The sequence below is a fragment of the Nicotiana tabacum genome, chromosome 3, assembly GCF_000715075.1.
Source record: "Nicotiana tabacum cultivar K326 chromosome 3, ASM71507v2, whole genome shotgun sequence".
Taxonomy (NCBI): Eukaryota; Viridiplantae; Streptophyta; class Magnoliopsida; order Solanales; family Solanaceae; genus Nicotiana; species Nicotiana tabacum.
The window spans coordinates 170,430,907-170,453,094 of record NC_134082.1 but is presented as its reverse complement, the minus strand read 5'-3'; the positions used below and the strand labels follow the sequence as shown (position 1 = coordinate 170,453,094).

Sequence of the window (22,188 nt, the reverse complement as noted above, 5' to 3'; positions counted from 1 at the left end):
GTGATTTTACAAATAACAGAGAGGCAGGTCAACTTACTTGTCATGAGATGGGGCTTATGCTCACAGATCGTAAGTCACAAATTTTTTAATTTTAATAGCTTAAAAATAAAAAAATACATTAAGAAGATAATAAAGTAAAAAAAAAACAGAAAATATTAGAATCATATAAAGTTCAAAATAAAAAATGTAGAAATATCAACTTAACCATCTAAGCATAATAACGTGTGTATATAGTATACTAAATCACCAAATATTTAATTATCTAAAAAGATAATATTTATTATTGTCCAAGTTATAGTATTTTAAAGAAAATTCAGAAATAAAATACTATAGAACAGAATAACAGATAACCCAAGTGTAAAGCGCACAGGAGCGAGCAAACAACCTAAAACATAACACGAGAAAGAGACGAACCTCTCCCCTATCAAGGAGATAGCTATCTTCTTTAACTTGGCCTTTATGTTACAGTGGAAAATGTGGCAGCAGAACTACCATTGCAAATCAAGAATTGGGGTTACCAGGGATTATTGGATAATTTTCCGAGTACCAGAACAAACGCCACAACACAACTCTTTTCATCCATTTTTTTCCTTCCCAAATTGAATGCCAAATTGCCAATAGATTCAGTGAGCAAGGATACTCTCCCAGCAAAGATAATGATTATATTTACAATTCTTCTTCCATACTGTACAATTAACTATATCTATGCACTCATAATTCACAAAGAATAGCAATAATCAAGCCCCCAAATTTCCAACCCGTAACATTATGTACAACCCTTTAAGACGAATGAGACCTTCAAAGTTTCTGGTATAAATCAGCAAGTGCACGATATAGGGCGGCTGCAGCAGGGGGCCTCGGCAACGAACCAAGGAGAATTTCTGGAGCTTTTAGTGACTGGCTACCATAAAATCTGGAGTTTTCTCGTGTTCGGGTAGTCACAACACTCCCTTGTAGGGAACACCCAACAAAGGCACCTGTACCACAAAAAAAGTAGAACTTCAAACATGAAACATGAAATAAAGATATAACTAGGCCTCGAGAGCAAGCATCGACTTAACTTCCAGGGATAGAAACAGCAGATACAGTCTAAATGGTAAAGACAGTGAGAAAATTGGTTTGAAGTTCACTAACTTCCCTAAACTGTTTTCAAGTTAAATCAACATCAACAATAACTCTATGAATTATTGTAGACTTCAAAACCCATAATTATTCTCCTGATGAGCAAATTTTCCGCAATTTGACTATTCAAAACTTTTCTCCACAGGCAAGAGAGCGGAAAGCTGAGATTAAATTTTTCTGGCCATTAACAATCGCGTGATATAGAAAAGCATAATCACATGCCAACTCTATCATGCAATAACAGAACATACAAATCAAAGTATAACATGGAACAACACATGTGAACTCATAAACACGGTGGACTTGATACCTTTACTGCAGCTGTATGTATAACAAGCAGCATAGCCTCCAGTACCAGCACGAAGATCAGCTTCAGCAGTTCGTCCAATGATCCCAGCAGCAGCACTCACACCAGCTCCAACTGAAAGATGCGCATCACCACCAAAAGTTTTGACAGCATCAGTAGTTCTCAGAACAATAATGAAGTCAGTGAGTTCTCCACCAGCCTACAAAATAGAAATCTGTTTTACAATTTATTGATGATAAGAAGTTCCTATTGAAATAAAAATGATATTTTGATTGACCTCCTTATAAAATTTTACACACTGCCTTCTTGAAGAAACTAAGTTAAAGGAAGAATAGAAAATTTTACTAACTAGAGAACAGACATCTTTCTCCGACATTTAATGCTAAACAGAAATGGCCAGGGCTTAATACGAGGTACCGTGATGAACTGCCAAAGCACCAAGACTATCATGAAAGGAAGACTCTTTGCCATCCCAAATGGGGGTATATACAAATCATCCCAAGATGACATTTGAATTTTCTTAGTTACCTATTGATTATGGATAAGATCCAGAAGCCACTGGGTAACAATTTCCCATGTGGCAATTAATACACTCACCGTCCATGGCAGCCATCTGCAATGCTCATATCTATGATTTCTTCCTAAAATGACGAATGCATCTCGAAATAGACAAGCAAAGTGGCAATTATCCTCAATCCGAAATTAGTTGCCGGCTATATGAATCCTCTATATTCAGACCACGCTATTCAGGTCCGTAATTATCCTTTACTTCATTTAGCAGAAACATAGAAAACTTATGGTCAGTAATTATCCTTTACTTCATTCAGTAGAAATATAGTAAATTTATGGTTGGTAATTATAGTTTACTTCATTTAGCAGAAATATAGTAAATTTATTCACCTGAGCACCCCATCCCACACCAAAGGAAGAAATGGCCGAGGGGGGAGACCATGAACCATCTTCTCTACGGGCAATTATCAATCCGGTTCCAATGTTGTAGGTGACCATCACTCCAACTTTCACAACTGTAAGTATGGCAAGACCTCTTGCATTCTGTAGAATAGCTTCTGGAATTTTCTTCTCAGAACTCAACAAACCAATCTGAAATTTGTTGTTCGGAATATTTCAGGAAGCCAATATTCATCATAAGATATCAGGAAACTAAATAAAAAAGATATCAATGCTTGCTCCTTAATTTTTTTTATATATAAGATGCATACCAGTAGAACTCCAAATGGTGGATTAGAGGCTAGAAGGTTAAATAGTACAATAATACAGCAATTGGTTTCTTCATAATCAGATATTTAGCAGGAGTATTTTAGTATAAGTAAACATATAAAAGATGCAGCATTTAATATATAAGAAACAGAACTCCATACCCTTTCATAGCCCCGAATAGTATTAGTGGCCTTGTAAATTTCGTGTTCCATTGACTGTCCCCACGGGAAGTTTACCCAAGATCGCAATGTGCTCAGGTCAGTAAGGTCATGGGTTGGCAACTGAGCAGCACGGCTTACTCGATCCATTAGGTATGGCTGCACGGACTCAAGACGCACACAACATACATCACATACTCGTTGCGGTTCCCCAGTGCGAAATTTTTCAGGGAGCAAACTCTTTCCTTTAGTACATTCATTGCAAAATATTCCGCCACAAAATCGACAATGATGCCTGCTGCACATGATAGGGTGGAACCGCACACTACATAACATACAAGAGGAAGATGCACTGTCAGGCAACCATTTGGGAGGATCTGCCTCAAGAATTTCCTGGGCATTACCAAAATTAGCTTCTGTGAGGGTTTGAGCCATCTCTTTCCAAGCCTGCTCAATGAGATGGCTTGATATCCACGCCATGTTACCAATATCACCAGATGCAAGAGATTGCACTTTCCCTCGGGCTGCAAGCAACATATCGACCACCACATCCCACATGGTCAACTCCTTGTCTTCCCCCATGCACTGATTCCAATCTGTGTCACCATCAGGAAGGTATCCCCCGTTTGAGCAGAACCCTCTATTCCACTCTTCATGCTCACTCTCTGACATAGGAGGAACTGATACAGGAATCCAAGCTCCAGTTTCACCAAACAGTGGTGAATCATAGCAGAAATATCTTCCTTGATTTTGGTGGCACGTACTTTCTTCTACCATTTGAGATGACTGTGTTTCACATTCTCTATTTTCAGTTAATTGTGGGTATAGAGAATTTCTTATTGCATCACTTTCGTTGGTCTGTTGAATTAAATCAACATTAGAGACTTTAGCTTTAACCATATCCTTACTAGTGTGTGCCCCCTTCTCATAGTTTTCTTCTGTGCACAAAGGTGAATCATGATCAGTCTCTTGCTTTCCAGCCACTGGCTTGCCCGTGATATAACTCTTGTTGTTGTTTATGTGATCTGCATTTTGACCAGATGTTTCAGTACCACATTTTCCTATTTTATTCCAATTGCTGCTAATAATCTTCTCAGAAAACTTCCAGATATTGTTCTGTCTCAGGGTTAGAGAATCTTCTTCAAATTCCCCTTTCGAGCAGTCCATATGATACCTTTCACTAGCTTCTCGAGTGTCTTGAAATGACCGTTTACTGAAAAGTTCCTGTGTTGCTTCACGTGTGGTTTGGACAGAGAAGTTGGCAACAAGTTCTTCTGCTCGATTATCTAGACGGCTTGTCAAATTTGTGTTCTCAGGAATTTCATCCTTTAGGTGTACAGCTAGTCTGTCATATTCTTCATGCTTACCCATTTTCACAACATTTGAACCAATGACTGGATCCATATCATCCAGGCCTCTGTTATCTCCAAACTTACTACAGTCCTATCACCAAAAAACATGATAAGTGTGTATTCTCATGTCAAACTTAAATTTTTTACTTGCACTTAGAAATTACTGCAACTCTTTACCTACGTGAATAAATAAATAACAGGATAACTTTAGAAGAGAAAACAGAGTAACTACCAACAAGCAGCAAATATCTGTGCTATTTGCTTCACATAGCAAAAGAAATAGATCAGGACAATTTGAAATGGAATATACCAATGGAGGAGACAAGTGAGTAGCAACTATCATCATATAACTAACACTCCTTATGCATGACTATTAGCAGGCTTTTTGCTGAAGAAAAATTTCTCAACTGCATACTTTGAGATAGTTCCAAGTGCTGGAAAGTTCAGTAAATAAAGCAAACAAGTTCTTTCCTTACAGCGAGGAAGTTATCACACCCAAAGCAGCAGATATAGGCTGAAATTCTGAACATAAATTCTAATTTTGACCACAAGAATCTAGTTATTCAATTTGAGAAACTTTTGATGATGCTTACTTACATACAGTAAACAAGATTTAATATATGAGCCGGGATCACAACTTAAACTTACTTTCGTGATTAAAGAAATGCTAGAAGTCAGTTCTTTTACCATAATAAGAGATAGATAAGTTCTAGCAGCAAAGTATTCATCATCAACAACTACTTTTACTTCTTATGAGTGTCAGTTATCATCTATACTTCTGATTCAAAAAATTTCAATCACCCCCGAATCCCCCCCCCCCCACACACACACACAAAAAAAAGTAGCAACGTAACTAAGATGATGACTACTTAACACCTCATTTTAGCTGCCAGTTTACTCTCCACAGATGATCGCACCCCTAAATCCTCAATTATTTCCTTCAAATAAATTAAAACCTCAAAACAATAACTTCTCAGATAAATCTTTCTCTATCTCTTATTTTATTTTTTACTGTATTGTTTTTTTTTTATATAGGCTAATCTCCATACAAATGATATCGCATAACAAAATCCCCTTTTTTCTCATTAAGATGGGTATTACTTCACTAAATACCCCGATGGATTTCCATCAGATATTCTCAACAACAAATTCAACAACTAACCATGAATAAAATTTTCGAAACACCAACAATTTTACTAATAAAGACAATAACATAATGCAGTTGAAGCAAAACCCAAAACTTGGCACCAACGAAAAACCAGAAAAATTGACTAAAAAGCTGCTCAAATAGATTTCGTTACTTCTGATAAAGTCAACGAATTAGAACAGCAAAACATATTCAGCCAATCAAAAAATCAATCAATTAATATGGGGGAATATAAAAAGGAGAAGACTTGAAGAGAGAATTACCGATTGAAGAAGTGGTTTTGAAACCCTAGAATAAGCTCCTTCAGTAGCAGATGAGAGCTTTGAATTAGAATCCGAATTGTGATGTGGCTCCATTATTTAAGCATCGTTTGGTGGGATTTTTAATTTCTGTACCTCACAATCAATATATATCGTTTTTTTTAATTATTATCTTCTTTCCTACCGACCAGTAAATATCAGAATTTAGAGGAGGAAGATCAAATTTAAAAGGAAGCAACCAAAGAGAGAATATATAGGGAGAGAAGCAGAAAAAGGGGTCTGATTGATTAGATGAATGAACAGTCGTCTTATGATGAGATTGCCATGAACGGTGAACCTCCTGACGTATCCTTGAGGATCTCCCTAATTTCACGATTTTGTTGCTTTATTATTTGGAAATTATTTTAATACTAATCCCTGTTGTACGTGAACTTATTTTCTTTATGGTCCCGTGCAAAAATATGACTCATTATTAAATTTAAAAATAATTTAGCTTGAATATAATCTATATCTTCTATATTATATTAAAAGGAGGGTAGTGAATTATGAGGTTAAGCCAAGTGGCATGTTGAGAAAATATCACTTGACACTTTTAAGACAACATTAAAAATTTGAATTATAAATGGAAACATAATTAATGAAAGTAGTAGTCCAACCTTTTTCTAAGTAATGGGGAAGAGGACCTAAACGTGTCACTGAAAGACTCTACTGAGACAAAGATGGACTGTCAAGAACGTTGAGAAAGTAGGATGGACAGTTGGTCAGATCTAGTATGGATCGTACATGGACGGTAGTTAGAGTCGGTGGCTCTCCCAAATACATGGCTTACATACCCATCTCAACATTCTTGCAAAACAATCGAATCGAGGGTTCGAAGGTTGGCCGCTCAGTGCCACTATTGGTACGAGTTGTAAGGAGTCTAGGTCTCGAGTCAAGCTGGGGCGTCATTTCATTCTCGTAACGGGAATGAGTGCACCGCAAGACCAAACAAGTTGCTCCCTCGGCTCGCAGCGGCGACATCTATCTTTAAGTCATTTCCTAAGTTTCTATTCATCCTCCTCCAACTCAAGGCTTCTCTTCTCCTAGGAATCCTAACTTGGTATGCAAGCTCAAGAAAGCAATTTATGTTACGGCCTCCAGCAAGCTAAAACAGACACCAAGAGCTTGGTTTGAAAGGTTTTCTCCCATTTGCCGAGTCGAGCTATCACCCCGATTGGAATAGATATACACAACCCCTCTACCCCCTACTCTAGTCAGCTTTCTATCTCTTTCTCCAACCTTCGATGATCCTCCTGCAGGCAAATCATCGAAGAATATTTTCTGTAAGTTGGATTTCATTCTTTAACTAATCGAAGGCAATTAGTTATTGATTTAAACAAAAAATGTTCTCTTTTTAATGACCAAAATAGAATCTTTTGGAGGTACAAATAAAGAGATGCAATTTTCATTAAGCAAACCAGTATATTATAACTATTGGTATCTTTAATTAAATTTTGTGTATAACTCAGTTATGGTAGGTATTCTTTTTTGAGAAAGAACCAACTAAAATTTCGTTTTGTATCTTACACATTAATTTTAAGTTGAAATAATAATTCTTTATTTAGTACAAACTTTGTATCTGACCTTATTTGTGAACAATATACATTATTATAAGTATCATATACATTACTACAAGTATATTTAATTAAATTTTGTGTATAATTCAGTTATGGTAGATATCCTTTTTTGAGAAAGAAATTGACTAAAATTTCGTTTTGTATCTTACACATTAATTTTAAGTTGAAATAATAATTCTTTATTTAGTGCAAACTTTATATCTGACCTTATTTGTGAATAATATACATTACTATAAGTATCTTTAATTAAATTTTGTGTATAATTCAGTTATGATATGTATTCTTTTTTAAGAAAGAATTAATTAAATAAACATTTTGTATCTTACATCTATATTATATTGAAGGGAATATTATTAAAAATGAACAAGAAAACAAAGGAAAAAGACAAGAAAAATTAAAGCTTGGTGGTTAACAAATTTTAATTAACACAAAAAAACGAAGGTTGAAAATTCAAAAAAGCCCAAAGCTAAAAAAGAAGATTTGTATCATTTCTTGAGCTCACTCGCTCTTACACATTGATTTATACATACCTTTTTAAAAACTAGGATTTCAGATACCTACGATAGTCTTTCCTTAGAAATCTTTATTTAAGCAACTTTTGCTTAGGTTTGGCTTCTCTACATTGCTTAGGGTTTAGTTTCAGCAAAAACTACTGTAAGCATGTGATTTTTGCCCTATATGAGAATTACTCCCAAAAAAATCAAAATAAAACGATTTTTTCCTTGGTGTGTAATTTTTGAATTTTTGTGGTATTTTTGTGTAATTATTTGTATATTTGTCTGCGCATATTTATTTGTTAAATTAATAAAAAATACAAAAATATATCGCATTTTTCATGTAGGATTTAATTCTACAGTTGTTAGTAATTAAGTTTGTTTTACAAAAATGAAAATTACAAAAATAGACATCTTTCACATTTTTAGCATTTAATGTCCAATTGTACAATTTTATGCTTAATTATTACTTAATTATGTGTTAATTGTTATTGAGAGTTAATTTGCGCTTTTATAAATTAATTTAGTTCTATATGATAGTTTATGGATTTTTAGAATTTAGTTTTAGAAAAATAAAAGAAGAAAAGAGAGCAAAAAATAAAGAAAATCGGAATTGGACCTCTTCTTCAAATTCAAGCCACAGGCCCAAAAAATACCCAATCTTCCCAAATGACCCAGTCCATCTCGAACTGGGTCGACCCAGTCCATAGCCCAAAGAGACCCAAACCCCCTTTTTCTTTCATTTTTCATAAAACAAAACAAAACAAAAAAAACCAAGAAAACCCTAAAAACACTACCTACCCGCCCCCCCTCTCTATCTTCTTCTCCAAAAAAAAACTCCAAACCCCACCTCCCATGGCTGCCCTTTACCCTCCATTCTCACGTCCAAACGACCTCACTTCTTATTCTTCATCTTGAACTCCCTTCACCATTGTTAAACAACAACAAATCCGACCACAACACAAACACACACACACCCAAAACTCGCCGGAAGTCGTTGAACTTCCATAGCCACGCCAAGCGACCCCGCTGCCATTGCTTCATCTCTTTCGTCAAGCTCGAAGCTTGCTTGACATCCATGGTTGCTGCTACGTCCAGTCGTCGACGACGAACAGCTCGTTGACCTTGACCTTCTCCAAACAGACCCAACTGCTTCACCACTCAGCTTCATTTCCTCGTCGCTGTTGCTTCCTCGTCGCTGCTGCTGCCCGCGTCCAGCTACGACGAGCAGCCATGGCTGCTCCAAGCAGTGTTGCTGCTTCTCTTCTTTCTACCATGGTTGCTGCTGTTTCTTCCACCCTCGTCGTCGCTCAATGCCTCGCCATGCTTCAGTTCCCTCGTCGCCTTCACGCTTCTGCTTCCTGCTGCCTCTGCGTCGACCAAACGACCAGCTGCTACTGCCTCACCAAAGTTTATGCTGCTTCATCTTCTTCGTTCTTCGTCATTGTTCTAGACCGGTTAGTTGGTTTAAGTTTCAATTTTGTCCATATTTTTGTTTGATATTTTTCAGATCCAAAATCGATAAATGATTCAATTCTTGTTTTGTTTGTTCATCGTTGAAATAATTTTCTAGTTTGTTCATATGTTTTGTTGATTTAATTTTCAGATTCAAATGGAACTTTGATTAATTAGTTTTTCAGTTTATTTCATGTGCTTTATTTTGTATTTTTGTAGAATAAATTGTTAGTTTAATTTTAATATTGTTAGATTTAGTTTAAATCATTTGAATCCGTGATGTTTGTTATTTAATATGGATCTAATGCATGTTTATTCTTTGTTTGAAGTTCATCCAGTAATTTAATGTGAGTTTATGTTTTGGTTTTTGATTTGTTGAATTAGTTTGAATCATGTATTGTGTTGTTAATACTTGCTCATCAATTTTTAAGTTAACCAGGATTGGTTCCCAATATGGTTAATTTATGCACATTAATTTGATGTTGTTCAATTTGTGTTCATGTGATTTGTTGTTGAATTGGTTCAGAAATCGTGTTCATGTGATTTGTTGTTGAATTGGTTCAGAAATCGTGTTCATGTGATTTGTTGTTCGAATTTGTGTAGAAATTGGTCATATTGGCTATATTTTGGTTGAGTTTGATTAATTGATTGGTTATAGCTGATGGGGGTAGTTTGGTAAATTGTAGTACGTTCAGGGGTAAAATGGTAATTGCAATAAGGTCGGAGGGGTAGTTTAGGAATTGTACATTTTGTAATTCTTTATGTTAAGCATGGGGGACAAAATGTAATGGGGTGTGGGTGATATAATTGTTTATGTTAGGCATGGGGGACAAGAGGTAATGGGTTGGGGTTTGATATATTTATTTAATGTAGTGTGGGACAAAACATTAGGTAGTGGATTTAAAAGGGGATGAGTGGGAAGATAATGGGTTTGATAGTAGAAAGTGGTTGATTTATTAATTGATTAAAGGGTTTTGGGATGTGATATAAATAAAAGAACTTGATCAGATTTTTGGGGGACACAGATAGAAAAAAAAAGAGCACAAATAATAAAAGAGGAGAATACACAAGAAAAGGAGAGAATACAGAAAACAGAGAGACAGAATAAAAAGAGAGGACAGAATACAGAAGAAAATTTTAAGAGAGAGAAAATTCCGAAAAATACTAAGACTTCAGAAAATAAAAAGAAAAACATTCTGGAAATTCAAAAGAAGAATAGTATACACCTGATATACAATCCAAATATTCTGATATACGGATTCAGAAATTAAGGGTTAAACACGAACTAGTCTTTCAAAATCTGAAAAGATTCCCTTTGCTTCTGTCCGTTGATTGTTGTTGGTGTTTCTGGATTTTTGTCTTGATTTTAAAATCTGTCACTAAGTTTCTCGTTGCTGGTTGTTACTGGTTTCTGGGGTTGATGTTGTTGTATGCTACTGAATTTCTGCTGATCTCCCTTTTCTTTTGCTTCCAATATCAGGTACACAACTGACACGCTGATTACTGTAAACTGAAACAGGAAGCATGAATACGAAAATGAAGAGTTGAAGTTCTAAATTTATTTTAATTATATTCTGAATTTTATTTGTATATATAAATTATTTAGCTTACAAAAATCAGAATCATGTAGCTATTTAATATATGTAGTAGAACATCTGACAATAGCTTAACGGATGAACTATCTATATATATTGCCTAAAAAAATAAATAAATGGTGTAGTAACTCCGTCTAGTTAAAAAATCAAACGAATAGGCCATTTAGGAACTTGGTAGGAATATTGTTTAGTTAAATATTATTGGTTAATTTCAGCATGTAAATAAATTAAGACATTTTCTCTTTTATTTTGTAGAGACAAATTTAATAGAGAAAAATGTAGGCATTTAGGATTGTCTTTTAAAAATAAATGAGATGAGCCTCGCCCAATAAAACGCACTAATTGTGGAGCCCTCAATAAATGTTTAATTAAATATTTAGAATTTGGGATGGACTGTTTAGTGAATTTCACTGCCTTCCCCAAAGATAATAACACGTTAGACTCTTTAGACGCGATTCAATTAAATTAATTTTCTTAAACTCGGGTGCACATTTATGTGACCCAAATCCAAATCTCAACGGAGTCAAAGTGTGTCGAGAACCGCGGGTACATTGATTGTGATGCGGTTCGAGATACATTTTCACAACGTTGCAATTCCCTGTAAAATAATAATAATAATAATAATTATGAAAGCGGTAAAAAGTTAAAATTTGCACATAAGTTCATATTTGTATAAAATCAGATAATCAAGCCGAATATGACAGTTGAGCGACCGTGCTAGAACCACGGAATTCGGGAATGCCTAACACCTTCTCCCGGGTTAACAGAATTCCTTATCCGGATTTTTGGTACGCAGACTGTAATATGGAGTCATTCTTTTCCTCGATTCGGGATTAAAATTGATGACTTTGGACACCCTAAATCTCCCAAGTGGCGACTCTGAAATAAATAAATAAATCCCGTTTCGATTTTCCGTTAATTGGAAAAAACTCCCTTGTACTCTCGCGGGGGCGGAAAAAGGAGGTGTGACAGCTCTGGCAACTCTGCTGGGGAATTGGTAACCCAGAACCACTGGTTCAGGGTTAGAAATTCGAGCTTAGATAAATTGTTATATTTGGCTTTATCTGATTTTTACATGTTTTGAGCCTAATGTGCTAAATGCTGCTTTTACCGCTTTGATATTATCTGAACTGTATATAAATTGTGCCGAAACTTTTCTCTTCTTACCTCCGGGGATGTGCTTACTGGTTGAGACTCCCTATTCTGTTAGTGTCATACCCTAAATAAAAGAGGCTCGGAAAGTTTCTAAGCCGGCTGGCCTTTTGGTTCCTGGAAAGGAGCTCCTTCCTCAACTCGAGTTGTCCGCTCGGGTACACTGTCTAGAACATCAACCCAGGTTTTGAACATAGAATAACGTGACTTCATGCCGGATCCCTATTAGGAACGCTTATTTGCATCACGTTGCATTTGACTTAGGGGACTCAACACAGGGGTTGGGTCCGTCTAGGACTAGCAACCTGATATGAAAAGACCATCCTGATGCATCCTATTTGTTTTCCGTGCATTTATTTGTCTCGCGCCCGCATGCTGACCGGTGTTTGAATATCAAGAATATTGTGAAATTGAAAAAAAAAAGGAAATAGCGGTTAGGGAGTTAATTATTTATTTTTGGAAAAACCAATGCCCAAATAGCATCGAACTCTGCCGAAATTTTGTGAAAATAATCATAAAAAATGTTGTATTAATTTGTTTTACTAAAAGCAAAGGAAAAATAGAAAACAAAATGTTGTTCTGTCTCGTTTTCAAAAAATAGAAAAAAAAAAGAAAATAGTTTGTTCTGTTATGGGAAAAGAAAAAAATCTTGATTTTTGTTTCAAAATAGTTTATTTGCCAATGGAAGCGAAAATATGTTATTATTTAAAATAGTTTTTATTTTATTTTATTCATTTATTTTGCTTAAAATTAAAAAAAATGTCGTGTTTTAAAATAGTTTGTTTAATTGCCCGAACTACGCGGGTTTGATTCTCACCGGATGTGAGATACGTAGGAAACCCTCATCGGGTCCAACCCCACCTTTTGCTAAAATAACCAAAAACAAATAAATAATAAATAAAAAACATGTCAAAATTTTAAAAAGGGTCATAAATAAGTCGGGTGATGCTGTTTTGTCAAAAATAGCCGAATGTTCCCGAAAGGGACACCGGAAGGCTGACTTTGCATAAACAGCCGCTTTTTGGGTCATGTTTAAGATTTGGTCCAGTTGACCCCCACAACCTTAAAAATCTTCGTCCCCGAGGCGTTGAAAGGCCGTGTTTGCAATGTTGAGTTTTTTTATTTTTGAAAAATGATAAAAAGAGTCATAAATAAGTCAGGGTGATGCTGTTTTTGTCAAAAATAGCCGAATGTTCCCGAAAGGGACGCCGGAAGGCTGACTTTGCATAAACAGCCACCTTTTGGGTCATGTTTAGGATTTTGGTCCAGTTGACCCACACAGCCTTAAAAATCTTCGTCCCCGAGGCGCTGAAGGGCCGTGTTTGCAACACCACGTTTTCATTGTAATTTGAAAAAAAGTCAAAGATTCAGCGGTCAGATGAATACCGTTTGAATTTTTAGTCAAAAATAAGTCGAGCCAGCTTCGGCCGCGTCTTAAACCGTTCTTGCCGAAATAGCCTTAGAGTATCTTTCAGTTGTCGAAAGGCTATTTTCGTAAAAGAACGGACAAGTTTGTAAAGTGTCATAAAATAATCCTCCCCGGCCTCAAATTTCATGTGAAATTTGGAAGGGACCACATTTGCAAAAATAACTGTTTGATTGCATTTGTCAAACGGAGAAAGGGAGCTGGCCTTTTGTTTTTAAGTTTATAAATCTTTTGATTAGAATATGTGGGTTGTTTGATTTTCAAGTTTGTAGGTCACATTTCAACCTTTGAAACTCAGTTTGTTTTATTATGAAAATTGAAAAAAAAATTATTTACTATTGTGTATCTTTTATTGGTCCGAACTACGCAAGGTCTGATTCATGTGGGGTCATGATACGTAGGCAATCTCCATAAGATTCGACCACAACAAAAAAATGAAAAAAAATGGAAAAAAATGGAAAACAAAAGAAAATGAAAAAAAAAATCAAAAAAAAAAAATCAAAAAAGAAAAAAAAAAGAAAAAAGAAAAAAAAGATGTTGTTAATAATGAGGACCGACTGAGTCCATTCTAACCTGTTTTGCTTTGAATCACAAAGAAAGTTAGGTGGTTGGTTTGAGGTAAGCCGAAAATACAAGATCCAAAAGCACACTTTGCGGGGATCAGGCCTGATGACAGAAGCATTCGAGTCCTATTGGGAACTTGTTGACTAAGGTTGATGATATTGAAGTTGGTAATGGTCTTGGCAGTATTGATGCGAAGCTCAGTGGCTAAGATGCCAGTTTTGATAAAGTGGGAGGATGCTCCGTTCCTTGGTTAGCAAGAGAGAAGCTTATGGTGGCTTATTTTGTTGTCATTTCTATTGGTCAGGTTATTAGGATTGTAATTCGAATATTGTCTTGTGTCAAACTGTCTTATCTTTCCGTTTTGTCATAGCGGTTTGTTTAAGTTTGTCCAGGTTATTTTAGGATTTTATTCTGATTTGTTTTTGTTTGTTTTGTTATTCAAACCATTTCACCGGTAGTCTAATGCAAAATCCGGTCTTTTATTATTTCTAGTCATCTTTTTGTTTAGTCCTTTTATCATTTTTTCAGCGCCAATTCAAGTGACATGACATGCGCACACAGTTTGGGCCTAGTCTTTAAAGTTAATCATAAAACCCTGAAAAATAAGGACGGTTTGAGAATATTCAGAGCTCGAGTCATGTGGAACTAGGGCAAGTTAAACACAAAGAAAACCGTTTAAAAGCAAGATTCGCCAAATTGGCATGAGGGCCGTTCATGATAATAAGAGTGAGAGTGTCGCCCAACGGTGCTTTAGAAATGACAAATGAAAAGCAAATGTTGAATATAATTGTCAAGTCCAGCACCATCAGAAGAGACTATAAAACTATGTTCAAAAGTGTTGTTTTCACTTGGCATGTTTTAAAGACCGGAATGATGAAGGCGTTTCGTTCTGCTACCTAAACACTTTATCCTTCGTTACCCCTTTTGAGCCTTGTGTATTTTCTTCTTTCATACCCCTCGTTCGGAATCATTAGCAACGACTAGAAAACACAAGCATGGCAGGTAAAGAAAAAGAAAAAGAGAAAAGAAAAATGATAACAAAAAACAAAAGAAAGTCAGAAGAAAACAGAGGAATTGGGAACTACGTTTGACCTGATTCCTCAAAGAGGATACGTAGGCGCTTCACGGCTCGGTCATAGGGTGCATAGGGTGCATGGTGTGCATGGTGTAATAAAAAGTAAAAAAAATAATAAATAAATAATCCCCAAGCAAGAAACTGGGGCAAGGGTTGCGCTTGTTGTAAACAAATGTGATTTCGAAGGTTGTAATTTTGAACCCCAAATTTATTTTGTTTTTTGAGCCTTTAATACCCTTTCTTTCTAGCCTATCCAAAACCCACATTACGGTCCAAAGAAAGACCTTCTGATCAGTCTTCAAAAGATGCCAAGTCAGACAAATGAGAGTCTTACGGGTGAACATAACCTTCTGTTCCACAGCAGAAAGGACTCTAATCTCCAGCAGAGAGAGTCATACCGACAACACTCCAAATCCCCAGCTGGAAAGTGATATAAATGAGAAAGTCTTATCGGTGAAAATCTTTACGGACACCGTAAGGAGATGAAAGCTGAGAGAAAAACCAAAATGAGAGAGGCTTGATAGTGAAAACCCTTCGGCCACTACAAGTCGAATAAAATTGAGAATCGGATGGGGAATTGCCAATTGAAGGTCTTGAAAGACGATTGACGGCGGAGGATAGGCCACATGTGCATGTCATGACCATTAGAGTCGGTATCTGCGTTTGATAGGTTTTTATTTATAGTTTCTTTTGTTAAAGTATCATCTTTTTCCTTTGTCTTTTATTCAGTTCCCCTTTTGTTTATCTTTCTCCTTTCATAGAAAAATTCCCCAGTAGAGTCTGTTTGGTCAGAACAAGTGAGAAATGACTTCAAAATCTGCCATCAGCTTTCCAATTATACAAGATGAGATCTGACTAATACATCCAAGTGGTATATTCAGCAAGGAACAAGCGCGATGCCAGTGTCAAAAAAGATATCTCCAGCAAAAGAAGATTGACAAAAGGATCAACAAGTGTCAAGAGGGATATCCAGCCGAAATCAAAGGTTATTAAACCGCAAGGCCGAGGCCCGTGGACAAAGCAAGGAGAGCAGTGAGCATTGATTTGGGAAATTCATACTAGACTAAAAGGTCGGTGAAATGCAAGTTTCCGAGCTATGCCACGAAAGAAGAGGGATATCCCCAGCAGAAAGGGATTATCCCCAACAAATAATATCATCTCCAACAAGTTTTGGAACGTAGAGCAGGTAAAGGAAATGGCATTGATGACAAAAATGCATGCCACAAAAAAGATTATCAAACTGGGGCAGAAAATTTTCCTTTCATTTAGAAAATTTTCTGGAAGTCAGGTACCCATTCGGGGAAGAATAAAGATAACACCAGTCTCAAGGGAAATGGTCTTTGAACCAGTGTTGCCCCAACATAATAAGTTTCAATGGAGGAAGTTGTTCCCCAGCAGACATAACAAAGGGATGGCACTTGTGCTCAGAAAAGCAAAAGGCCAGTATCATTCCCAACAGCCTTCCAAAGAGTGAAGCACTAGTTCTGAAGGAATCAGAATCCCTCAGCAGTGTTATCCTCGACAGCGTTATCCCCAGCTGATAACATTTTATCCCCTAACAGGTAAGTAAATAATTCCCCAACAGGGTTATCCCCAGCAGTTTCGAGGAGTCCAACACAAGTTTGGTGAAAATCGGTATCCTCGGCGGTTCCTTTCGGGGAAAGGCAAAATGAGTCTTAAGGGAGGTAGTCTTCGAAGGAAGAAGCTATGCAAAAAAAAAGGAGAAAAATGCTAAAAAAAAAAGAAAAAAAAAGAAAAAAAAAGAGAAAAAAAAAAGAGAAAAAAAAGCAAAAAAAAAAAGGGAGTAGTTTGCAGAGGAATGAAACATCCTACTTAAAAGGAAGTAATTTTGGAAGGAGTAAGATAACATATTTACTCAATAGAGTTATCCTCGGCAGTGTTATCCCCAGCAGGGTTACTCAGCAGTTCGCAGTGTTATCCCCAGCGGACCATCGAGATGTAGAAGCATCCTCGACAGAGTTTCGACCAAGTTTCAAGAGGGTCGGACAACCCAGAGTGGGTAAGGGAGAAAAGGAAAATTCATCCCCAGCAAAATAATCCCCAGCAGTTTCGAGGGAAGACAATACAAGTAAGTAAATAATTCAGGAATAAGGAAACGGTTTACCCATAAGAGAGACACCTCCTAAGTTTGTTTTACCCATAGGAGACGCATTTCCTCCTAAGTTTGTTTTTACCCATAGGAGAGGCATTTCCTCCTAAGTTTAATTTTACCCATAGGAGAGGCATTTCCTCCTAAGTTTGTTTTTTTACCCATAGGAGATGCATTTCCTCCTAAGTTTGTTTTTACCCATAGGAGAGGCATTTCCTCCTAAGTTTGTTTTTACCCATAGGAGAGGCATTTCCTCCTAAGTTTAATTTCACCCATAGGAGAGGCATTTCCTCCTAAAGTTTAGTTTTACCCATAGGAGAGACATTTCCTCCTAAGTTTGTTTTTTTTACCCATAGGAGATGCATTTCCTCCTAAGTTTGTTTTTACCCATAGGAGAGACATTTCCTCCTAAGTTTGTTTTTACCCATAGGAGAGGCATTTCCTCCTAAGTTTAGTTTCACCCATAGGAGAGGCATTTCCTCCTAAGTTTTTTTTTACCCATAGGAGATGCATTTCCTCCTAAGTTGTTGTTGAAATCAGGAGCCCGCCTGAAGAGAGGAATGGCGTTTATTTTAAAAGTTGTTTGTTTGAAGTCAGGAGCCCGCCTGAAGAGAGGAAAGACATTTTATTTTTAAAAGTTGTTGAAATCTCGCCAACCTAAAGAAAGGAATGGCATTTTATTTTTAAAGTTGTTGTTGAAGTCAGGAGCCCGCCTGAAGAGAGGAATGGCGTTTATTTTAAAAGTTGTTTGTTTGAAGTCAGGAGCCCGCCTGAAGAGAGGAAAGGCGTTTTATTTTTAAAAGTTGTTGAAATCTCGCCAACCTAAAGAAAGGAATGACGTTTTATTTTTAAAGTTGTTGTTGAAGTCAGGAGCCCGCCTGAAGAGAGGAATGGTGTTTTATTTTCAAAGTTGTTTGTTTGAAGTCAGGAGCCCGCCTGAAGAGAGGAATGGCGTTTATTTTCAAAGTTGTTGTTGAAGTCAGGAGCCCTCCTGAATAGAGGAAAGACGTTTTATTTTTAAAGTTATTCAAATCTCGCCAACCTAAAGAAAGGAATGACACTTTATTTTCAAAGTTGTTGAAGTCAGGAGCACGCCTGAAGAGAGGAATGACGTTTATTTTCAAAGTTGTTGTTGAAGTCAGGAGCCCGCCTGAAGAGAGTAAAGGCGTTTTATTTTTAAAGTTGTTTAAATCTCGTCAACCTAAAGAGAGGAATGACATTTTATTTTTCAAAATTATTGTTGAGGTCAGGAGCCCGCCTGAAGAGAGGAATGGCGTTTTATTTTCTAAAAAAAAAAAGTTGTTGAAATTTCGCCAACCTAAAGAAAGGAATGACATTTTTATTTTAAAGTTGTTATTGAAGTCAGGAGCCCGCCTGAAGAGAGGAATGACGTTTATTTTAAAAGTTGTTTGTTGAAGTCAGGAGCCCGCCCATAAAACAGAGGAATACATTTCAGTCTTTTCATTTCAAATGTTGAAGTTGGGAGTCCGCCCATATAACAGAGGAATACATTCAGTATTTTCATTTCGAGTGTTGAAGTTGGGAGCCCGCCCATATAACAGAAGAATACATTTCAGTCTTTTCATTTCAAGTGTTAAAGTTGGGAGCCCGCCCATAAGAACAGAGGAATACATTTCAGTCTTTACTTTTCAAGTGTTGAAGTTGGGAGCCCGCCCATACAACAGAGGAATACATTTCAAGATCAAGTTAGAAGGTAGTGTAAGCACGTGATTTTTGCCCTATATGAGAATTACTCCCAAAAAATTCAAAAATAAAATGATTTTTCTTTAGTGTGAGATTTTGTGATATTTTGAATAATTATTTGTATTTGTTTGTGCATGTTTATTTGCTAAATTAATAAAAAATACAAAAATATGTCGCATTTTGCATGTAGGATTTAATTCTACAATTGTTAGTAATTAAATTTGTTTTACAAAAATTAAAAATTACAAAAATAGGCATCGTTTGCATTTTTAGCATTTAATGTCCAAATACACAATTTTATGCTTAATTATTATTTAATTGTGCGTTAATTGTTATTGGGAGTTAATTTGCGCTTTTATAACTTAATTTAGTTCTTAATAATAGTTTAAGTATTTTTATAATTTAGTTTTAGAAAAATAAAAGAAGAAAAGAGAGCGAAAATATAAAGAAAGTCGGAATTGGGCCTCTTCTTCAATTTCAAGCCACAGGCCCAAAAAATGGCCCAGTCTTCCCTACGACCCAGTCCATTTCGAACTGGGTCGACCCAGTCCATAATCCAAAAGACCCAAACCCCTTTGTCTTACATTTTACAAAAACAAAACAAAAAACAAAATCAAGAAAACCCTAACCTAAACACTAAACTACCGCCCCCCCTTTTTTTCTATCTTTCTTCTTCTTCTTCCTCAAGAAAGACAAGCTCCATCCATGGCTGCCATTCCCAGCCCCGTCAACCACCAGCTCCCCCCCTTCGTCGAACACTACCCAAACATCGTCGCTACCATAGTTTCATCTCTTTCGTCAAGCTCAAAGCTTGCTCGACTATGGCTGCCTCCCCCGCGTCCAAGCGCGCCTCCAAGATGCTTCACGCTATGGTTGCTTGCGTCGTCAGGATCCACCGTGAAAACCCAGCTGCGTCCAGCCCGTCGACCTTCTGCCATTTTCCTTCGACGCTACTGACGAGTAGTTGCTCCAGCTCCCTCGTCCAGCTTCTTCTGCCTCGTCTACATGGGCGGCCATTGCTGCCATCGCGTCGTCAACTTCCAGCTGCGGCTGCTTCGATTTCAAGCTCGACAACCATGGTTTCTTTAGCCAGTTGCTACTGCCTTAGCTTCGACCTCCGTCCCCAGCTGCTACTGTACGTCGACCCCCCTACCACTTCAAGCTCGAGCTGCTTCACCATGAACGACGACAAGCAGTCCGCCATGGCTGCTGTCACTGCTCCGTCGTCACTGTAGCAGTTGCTACGTCCAACGCCTTCTTCATCTTCTTCTCGTCGCCTTTAGTCCCAAAACAAGATTCAACCATTTCGTTTGGTCGAGTTTTAGTCGAGGTCGTCGAGCGTAGTTTTGAGTTCGTCAAGTTTACAAGGAAGGTGAGTTCGTCGTTGAGTTCGTCGTTGAGTCCGGACAGATTTATTCCCATTCGAGGTTTGTCGAAACAGTCCATACAATCGAATTCGTCGTTGTTCATCTCCGGTTAGTAATTTTTGAGTTTTATTTTGTCCGTATTTTGTTTTGATATTTTCGAATCTAAAATCAACAAATGTTTGTTTTGTTTATCGTTTGAATTAATTTTTAGTTCATGTTCATGTGTTGTTTGTTAAATTAATTTTCAGATTTCAAAATAGAAGTTTAATTAGTTGTTTTCATATTCATTTCATGTTTGTATTATTGTTTATGTGAATATTTGTTAGTTTAATATTAGTTAGATACAAATTGAAGTTTAATTAATTGTTTCTTCAATTTGTTTAATGTATTTTATGTATTTTCCGGAAATTGTTAATATTGTTAAGTTCAAGTTTAAATTCATAATTGTTTCTTCTTAGGTTTTGTTTTGTCATTTGCCTAAAAGAATTTAGTTGTGTTGAAGGAAATATATTGATTTAATCATTTAATCCGTCATGTTTGTTGTGTTTAAAATAGATTTAATTCATGTTCATACTTTGTTTGATTGTTCTTGAATCCGAAATTTATATAGCTTGATTTCTTGTTTACCATTTGTGATTATTTCTTGAATTTGTCTCATAAAGTTTAATATAGGAATTGTTGGTTGTAATGTTGTTAGAATTGATTTTAAGTTCAATATGATTGAAGTTAGAAATCTAAATATACTTGTTTGTTGTTGTTGTTGAATCCGAAAATAGGATTGTTTGTTGCTAAAATATTGTTCAATCAAGTTTTAGTTGTTCTTTGTTGTTCAATTTGTGTTCATGTGATTTGTTGTTGAAATATTGAAGAAATCATGTTCATGAAATTTGTTGTTTGAACATTGTTAGAAATTAATCATATTGTCTATATTTTGGTTAAGTTTGATTAATTGATGTGTTATAGCTGATGGGTAGTTTGGTAATTTGTAGTACGTTCAGGGGTAGTTTGGTAATTTTTAGTAAGGTCGGAGGGTTAGTTTAGGAATTGTACATTTTGTAATTGTTTATATGAAGCATGGGGGACAAAATGAAATGGGGTGGGTTGTGATATAGTTATTTAATATAAAGGGGGGACAAGACAAAATTTAGTGGGGGGAATCTTGTATTATTTTAAGTGAAGCATGGGGGACAAAATATAATGGGGTGGTGTGATATGTTTATTTAATGTAATGGGGATGAGTGGGAAGATAATGGGTTGGGTAGAAAAAAAGTATTGATTTTAATTAATTGAAAGGTTTATGGGATGGGTTATATATATGAAGTCTTGAAATCAGATTTAGGGGAGACAGAGAGAAAAAATACACATATAGAAGAGAGAAAAAAAAAGGGGGCTGAACATTTTAGAGAAAGAAAAATTCCGAAAAATATTTAAGCTTTCCAAATAAAAATAAAAACTAAAAAATCTTCTGCTTTCTTTCTTTGTTTGAAATTAGTATTAATGGTTGTTGTTTCATTCAAAGCTTAAAGCTTTTGTTTTTGGGATTACTACTCCACCGGTCTGTTACTGGATCGTTACTGTTGCTGGACTGTTGTTGTTGTATTGTTATTACTGTCGCTGATTCTCATTATCATTTTCTTTTGCTTCCAATATCAGGTACATATCTGTAAATTCATGTCATGAAAAGCTTCAACATGACAAGTAAATGAAGTTTGGAATTATAAGGATGTCTTCTACTCATTTAAATTTTATTAGTTTAAGTTTCAGTTTTGTTTTAATTGGTTAATATAGTATTATACTTGACATGATAAACTGTTAACTAATTAACATTCTGGAGTAGTAAATTCCACGATAATCTTATATGTTTTGAGGACTAGTGATGACATTTACTGTTTGGATTATTGAGATAGGAAATATTGCAGAAAATTGGCCATTAATTAAATCTTGTGATATTGTTAGCTAAGTAAAGAATAGTACGGAAATACCCAAAAATTACATTACTAGCTTATTTTGTCAAATATCCAATTTTGTTTAAGGCTAGATGATGTCGTCTTATTAAATCAATTGGT

General features: G+C 36.1%; 1 protein-coding gene across 3 annotated transcripts; it reads right to left on the bottom strand.

The window, feature by feature from the left end:
* Positions 1-554: 554 nt before the first annotated feature.
* On the bottom strand, positions 555-5,928 carry LOC107815060 (uncharacterized). Of its 3 annotated transcripts, none has more exons than XR_012708020.1 (5): positions 5,568-5,928; positions 2,809-4,248; positions 2,330-2,530; positions 1,433-1,643; positions 555-977 (listed from the first exon to the last, which is right to left on the bottom strand). XR_012708020.1 is itself a non-coding variant. In XM_016640572.2 (5 exons), the coding sequence occupies exons 1-5, from the start codon at positions 5,658-5,660 to the stop codon at positions 799-801; spliced, it is 2,109 nt and encodes a 702-aa protein (XP_016496058.1). In that variant the 5' UTR covers positions 5,661-5,928; the 3' UTR covers positions 555-798. The 3 variants fall into 3 exon arrangements, 2 of the variants coding, with proteins under 2 accessions (XP_016496058.1, XP_016496059.1); XM_016640572.2 differs by having other exon boundaries at positions 1,433-1,628; XM_016640573.2 differs by having other exon boundaries at positions 1,433-1,628; positions 2,809-4,240; positions 5,568-5,707.
* Positions 5,929-22,188: the final 16,260 nt, after the last annotated feature.